The sequence below is a fragment of the Mastomys coucha genome, unplaced genomic scaffold (genome assembly GCF_008632895.1).
Source record: "Mastomys coucha isolate ucsf_1 unplaced genomic scaffold, UCSF_Mcou_1 pScaffold23, whole genome shotgun sequence".
Lineage (NCBI taxonomy): Eukaryota > Metazoa > Chordata > Mammalia > Rodentia > Muridae > Mastomys > Mastomys coucha.
The window spans coordinates 32,300,168-32,307,078 of record NW_022196906.1 but is presented as its reverse complement, the minus strand read 5'-3'; the positions used below and the strand labels follow the sequence as shown (position 1 = coordinate 32,307,078).

The following is a 6,911-nucleotide window of genomic DNA, read 5'->3' as shown; positions in this document are numbered from 1 at the left end:
AGTTGATTTTCTTTGTCCAAGTATTATATGATGGGTTTTTTAAATCATATTTTTTTTGTTTTGTTGTTATCCCTTATTAACCTTTATTTTGCAATGAGACAGAAAAAAAGTAGATCTAAATGGTAAGGGAGGTTGGGAGGAACTGGGAGAATTGTTGGAGGAAAAACTATAATTAGGATATATTGTAGAAGAAAAATATATTTTCAATAAAAGGGGGAAATAAGTAAATAAGTCAGTTGACCTATTATGTTAAAATAAAGAAAAAGAAAAGAAGTGCAATTACATCCTTTTCTGTCTTCCCACAAGCCCCTTTCCATTCTTAAGGTGAGGTCATTTTTGTTGTTATATATATTAAAAATGTAGATACCAGTCAATACTTATGATACTGAGTGGTTATATATTAAAGACAGAGCTACAAATTAACCCTTTCAAACTGGTACCTTTAAAAATAACAAAAAATGTATTTCACCATTAAAGTTGTGGGAGATAACCTGGTCCACAGTGTAGCCCAGAATGCCCCTAGTGGGCCCTCTGAAGCCTACTTCACTAACTTCTTGATGTCATCATACTTGGAAGCTTTTTCCCAGTTTCAGGTCAGATCCATGTGGGATGCATTGGGGATAGGAACACCACAAGGTTATGTCACTGAGCTTCCCATTCAGCTCTGGGATGAACATGCCCATAGCTTTTAGCATCAGCCCATTTGAGGGTGGTGGAATCTTACTCCTAGAAAATGGTAATGGCTTTCTGGGTGATGACAAGTTTCCATTCTCAGCCTTGACTGTACCATGAAACTTTCCATGGATAAAGTCATACTAGCATATGTAGATCATGTAAGTTGAGGTCAATGAACATGTTGTTGATGTCAAAATATCTACTTGGCCAGAATTGAGGGTAACCCTGGAGACCAGGCATCCAAAACTGCCAGATTCATCACTCAGCCCTTCAACACTGGGTCTCAGCAACTTGACTAGCCCTACACATCATGATGATGATGATGATGATGATGATGATGATGATGATGATGATGATGATGACGACGACGATGATGACATCTCTAAAAAGTAGAGGTACAAAAAGGCTCCTCTTAAAATCATTAAGTCTGCCTTCTTTGATGTTCCTTGAGCCTTATGTGCAAGAGTTGTGCTGTTAATTTATCTATTGTGGCAAAGCTTCCAAAGAACAGTTTGTCTCAGCACCATATCCTCATTTTATTGATATATAATCTCATCTTATAAACAAGGCAAAGTTTATTTCAAATTACATGAATGCAATTCAAAGCTTTATTAAATTGTATGTAAATAATAATAAATTTTAATAAATAAAAAGATTAAAATTAATAGGCTCAAATATAACTATATGTCAAGTTAACATACCAAAGCAAAAGGAGCTATTATGCTGTTTCCAGAAGTCATTGTCATTTAAATAATAACCCCAGGATCAAGTGAAAATACCTTCCATGAGTTGTTGGCTGGAGAAATCCAAGAAGCTCTAAGAAGAAAACAGGCTATTATCATTGTTACTCTTGGTTACTTATCAGAACCAAAATGACAAAGCCTATTTATAAAGATATTGTACACTTTAGATATATAACACAGTGAAGGGACTATCCCACTAAGCTACAAACTTCTTCCTACCTAGCTAGTTTTCATCAAAATTCTAACTTAACCACAGACCAGGCATGCTACAATAATGATCTGCCAGGCGGTATATGCCCATTGATGCAATGGTGGCAAGAATATTGAGGGAATAAGCAACCACTTTGTGATTTGATTTGATTTCTGCTTCATGTGAAATACTATGCATCTGGTATTATAAAAATTTTTCAAATTTTTACTATGAGAAATAACATAAGCTTGAAGGATAAGGATACACCACTGTTCCCCTAAATGAATATGTAGTGGTCCAGTTGCCTTCTAATTCTTCATCTTTATAACCATAGACTAGTGGTGCTCTCAGTCTGAGACAAATAAGTTATCTTTCAGTTTATAATTAATGCAGAAAGTCACATCTTGTCAAAGTCCTAGAAAAATATTAATGAAGATCTCTCAGCTCTAAATGGGACCTCTGCATCCTGCCTCTTCCTAAGGCCCAGGGGATATTACAGAAGAAACAGAATTTAGGAGCTAAGAGGATAGAGGAGAGTGTCTTGATACTCTGTTCTATGTAATAACCCTTACATGGGAATCCAGGAATATGATGTAGTTTCAGGTAATGATTATCACCTTTTAAAATGTTTAAATTCCATTAAATTTAAGCAATACAAAATGTCTTCTATTTCATTTACACACTAAACTTTGACTTGCCTAAAATTAATTATATTTTTCAACTTCAAGTATGTCAAAATATCAAAGGCAAAAATCTAATTACCAGAAAGCTTTTGCAATGTTGCACTGCAACTGTTGAAGAGGCCATCAAGAATGTCACCTAAAAATGAACAGAATTATATATATTCATCCTGGGAATCAATAGACCACGGGTTCTGCTTGGAGAGGTGGCACCACAGAAATGCTGGCTTGACTTCCACAGTCACAAAAGTGCTATCCAAGGCTGGAAAAAAATTCTCCTTGGGTACAGGAAATGAAAGATCCTCAAGAAACGCAAGCTACCAGAATGGCCATTGTACCTGCCTGTAACTGCAATAACTGCTTGTAAGCTGTATGTCTTTGCTAGGCTATCATAATGCAGTATACAATGACATTTATCCTGTCCTTGCTCCTGACAGGGCTATAGCGTACTAGCACATCATACCTACTTACTTTTGGCTCCACCAGACTGCTGTCTAGACAACACTGTCAGCACAACCATTATGAATTTACAATGGATCCAGGTCACCCAGGATAGGCATGGCTTCAATACCTTAAAGTGAGACACCGGCTTTTGTTAGAAAACTCTTAACAGTTTTGATGAAAGGGAAAGAATGAGGACTGTGGAGAGATGTGCCAGGCTGCCGCATTCACACAGTACACTTAAACTCAGGGATACTCACATGCATATAATTTTAAAATTTATTTTTCCATGGAAAAGTACTAAGAATTTTTATTTGAAGGTAATATAAAGAGTAAGAAGCAAAGGCTCTTAATCTTATAGAAGCAGTAGACATGATATCATCCTAAACCTATTGAATTTAAGGATGTCTGATGCCCTCACATATACATAGTGACATTGTACATGAAGAAAGAAAGGATATGTTGACATGATATAAATTCTATCCATGCTACTGAAGGGCAAAAGCAAAGAAAAAATAGAATATACATAACATGAATACAAGAGAATAGGATAAAGACATATCAAACTGGATTGAATGAGGCTAAGGAACATATCAATGGGTAAATTAATATTGCAGTCTCTTCCAGGTTTTTTTCACAGCAAGTTTGACATCCTTGTTTCTGAGGCTGTAAATAAGAGGATTCAGCATGGGCACCAAAAATGTGTAAAATACTGAGAAAAATTTTCCCTGACCCACAGTCTGAGCAGATGATGGTTTGACATAAGCAAGCATCCCAGTTACATAGAACAGACTAACAGTAATGATATGAGAACCACAAGTGCCCAAGGCTTTCGACCAACCCTTACCTGATGACATATGAATGATATTGTAAAGGATCATACCATAAGAGATTAAGATAATGAGGCAACATAAGATAATAGCTGTACCCACCACAGCAGAGCTCACAAGCTCATTCACATAGGTACTACTGCAGGAGAGCCGAAGGAGAGGGAAGATATCACACATGTAGTGGTTGATGATGTTAGAATCACAAAAGTTGAGCCTTATCATAAAACCTGTGTGGAACAAGGCACTAACAAACCCCATCAAATAAGTACAAAATATCAATAGACAACAGATGCTAGGTGACATAACAACTTTGTAGAGCAGTGGCTGACAGATGGCCACATAGCGATCATAGGCCATAGCTGTCAGCACATAACTCTCAGAGTTCACAAAAAATAGGAAGAAAAACAGCTGAGTCATGCATCCTCTGAAGGAGATGGTGTTCTTCTTTAAAACAAAACTCATCAGCATTTTGGGGGTAAAGACCATTGAATAACAGAAATCAATGAAGGACAGATTGAAGATGAAAAAGTACATGGGGGTGTGAAGGTTTGAGTTTAGGCAAATGAGATTCATTAAGCTCAAGTTGCCCATCACAGTGGCCGTGTAGTTCACCAAGAACAGAACAAATAAGGGCAGCTGGAGCTCAGGTTGGTCTGTCAGTCCCATGAGAATAAACTCAGACACAGAAGAATCATTTTCCATAGTCATTTGTGAATTGTGTGGCATCTGTAAGAGTAAATGTAGAAGGAAGTATTAACACATTAAACTATTTTTCACTCCAAGAGCACTGCTAAAATTATTGGTTTCTATGCCTGAATTGGATATATTCTTGAGGAATCCCTATTTCCTCTTTCACCTCCCATTCTGTATATAACATTCTAGAAAGATGCTAGGGAACTTTAATTTCCTCAAATAAAACATCCTTCCTTTCAATTACTTTTTACTAACATTTAAGGTTGAAAGTGCAATGCATGAGCTTTTTCCAGAATGTATGATTTATATAACAGTGGGAATAAAGGCAAAATGTCAAGATAAAGTATATAACAGTGGGAATAAAGACAAAATGTCAAGATAAAGATTATTCAATACTCACCTTGATTCACCTGGAGCCTTCCCTGACATTGGAGTACATGGTATCTTCCTGTACACTATGCAGAGGGCGCAAGTTGTTAATAATGAAGCACTTAATAGCAATCTGTGCAGAAAATGTATCTCACTTGCTACAAGAAGTTCCCTTGGGAAAATGACATGGTTACTCTTTGAGAATTTCACAAAGATTCTTTTCAAATACAAAAAAAAAAAAGTAGCTTTTTTATATGAGCATTCAAAGTCTCAAGGTCAAGATTTTTGAGAAAATTTATTAGAATTAGAGAAAATAATTCTCTTCTTTAAGATAGTTTTCATGTTGGATGAGTCCCTTGAGGTTTAAATTGTTGAGTTTGTACAAGAGAACTAACACCAGTCCTTTAGAGATTAAACATTCTACTCAATTTATAATTTTCCAGCAGGAGTATCTGGTCCCCAGAGTGGAAGTGTGAGTGAGCCCCTTTGTTATTATCTTCATTAAGTTCTGCAACAGGTCTAAAAGAGGAAATATCCAGGGGAACACTCACTTGTCATTTGTCACTTTCATACGATCTCATTAATAAACTGTTGACCAAGGATTAATACTGTACAAAAATATTTGAAGAAAGGGGATAAAAATTTTGAACAGGATCTCAAGTTTGTGTTAATTGACATTAGAACGTTTCATTCCCAGACCATGAAACTAGATTACCCAGGTTTTTCATTGTTTGTTTATATGTGAATATTCTTATGAATAACCATAAAATAAATTCATAAATATGGGCTTAAATTTTGCAGCACTAGTAAAGTTCTTGGTTATCATACAGAAATTTCTGGGTACAATTTTGCAAGCAATAACAAATTTAAATGCGTAACCTAAAAGACTATTATAGCTGGGCAGTGGTGGTGCACACCTTTATTCCCAGCACTTGGGAGACTGAGGAAGGCAGATTTATGAGTTCGAGGCCAGCCTGGTCTACAGAGTGAGTTCTAGAACAGCTAGGGCTATACAGAGAAACCCTGTTTCAAAAAAACAACAACAATAACAACAAAAAAGACTTATATTTTGAGAAAATCTATACAGTATATCAGAAAGTCACTTTATATGATAATATACTAGTATGCATTAGTCCTCTTATACTGTTTACATTCTTACTAAGATAAATAAAGTGGTATATATTTGGCACAGTTGGAAAAGATAAATTCTTGCTGTAATGTTGTCCTATGTAATATAGACAAAATGGCATCTTTGGCCCATACTATTCCATGTCATGCTCTCTGTCTCATCACCATATACACATCATGCATATACTGTGATATTTATTTCGTTATTATCATATGTACATTGCATAGACATTAGACTCAGAAAATGTGCTGCTTACGTATATTTTCTTATGGAAATTACTTTGAAGAAAAAGACATCATTGGACACTTGATTTAAGCTGCTTAAGACTAATTATAAAAAAGAGTAATGCACACTATACACAAAATTAATTTACAACATATCATTACCTAAATATAGAATCTAAAGCCATATTGCTCTTACAAAAAGAGTGTAATATAAAAAAAATGAGACTTATAGTTCTGTGGTTTTAAATTATCTATATACTCAACAAAACTGGAAAACTTGAATGAAATGGACAATTTTCTAGACAGAAACCAGGTACCAAAGTTAAATCAAGATCAGATCAACAATCTAAACAGCCCCACATCTGCTAATGAAATAGAAACAGTCATTAATAGTCTCACAACCAAAAAAAGCCCAGGACCAGATGGGTTTAGTGCAGAGTTTTATCAGACCTTCAAAGAAGATCTAATACCAATTATCTCTATCTTTAACTGTGAACAAATCTTATTAGTCTTTCCAAAAGATGAGGTTTTCAGAGGACCTTGGTCACCTTAGAGACAGAATTTATGACAGAGAAATGGGAAATTTAGGGGAAATGGGTTAATGAGAAAAAAATATCATAGAATGTTATCAAAGCAGTGGAGAGCAGGCAAATAGGGAATTGTCTTTTCAGTCTCTATTTATAATTGAGGTTACCTTTGGGAACCGTGTGTGTGTGTGTGTGTGTGTGTGTGTGTGTGTGTGTGTGTGTGTGTGCGTGTGCGTGCACGCATGTGCATGTGTGATTATGCATGTGCGTGTGTGTGCATGTGTGTATGTCTGTGTGTGTACAGCTGAGTATGTGTCATGATACATCAGTGCAGGTCACATTGGAGTGTGTGTCCTCATATTCCACCAGTTTGTGGCACTCAGTGCCTCTCTTTCGCATATAACAGGATA

At 35.9% G+C, this 6,911-nt stretch overlaps 1 protein-coding gene across 2 annotated transcripts; it reads right to left on the bottom strand.

Annotated features, from left to right (window-relative positions):
- Window positions 1-637: 637 nt before the first annotated feature.
- Window positions 638-4,291, bottom strand: LOC116072626 (olfactory receptor 143-like). Of its 2 annotated transcripts, XM_031344083.1 has the most exons (2): window positions 3,345-4,291; window positions 638-650 (listed from the first exon to the last, which is right to left on the bottom strand). In XM_031344083.1, the coding sequence occupies exons 1-2, from the start codon at window positions 4,283-4,285 to the stop codon at window positions 638-640; spliced, it is 954 nt and encodes a 317-aa protein (XP_031199943.1). In that variant the 5' UTR covers window positions 4,286-4,291. The 2 variants fall into 2 exon arrangements, with proteins under 2 accessions (XP_031199943.1, XP_031199942.1); XM_031344082.1 differs by lacking the exon at window positions 638-650 and having other exon boundaries at window positions 3,334-4,285.
- Between the last annotated feature and the right edge of the window lie 2,620 nt (window positions 4,292-6,911).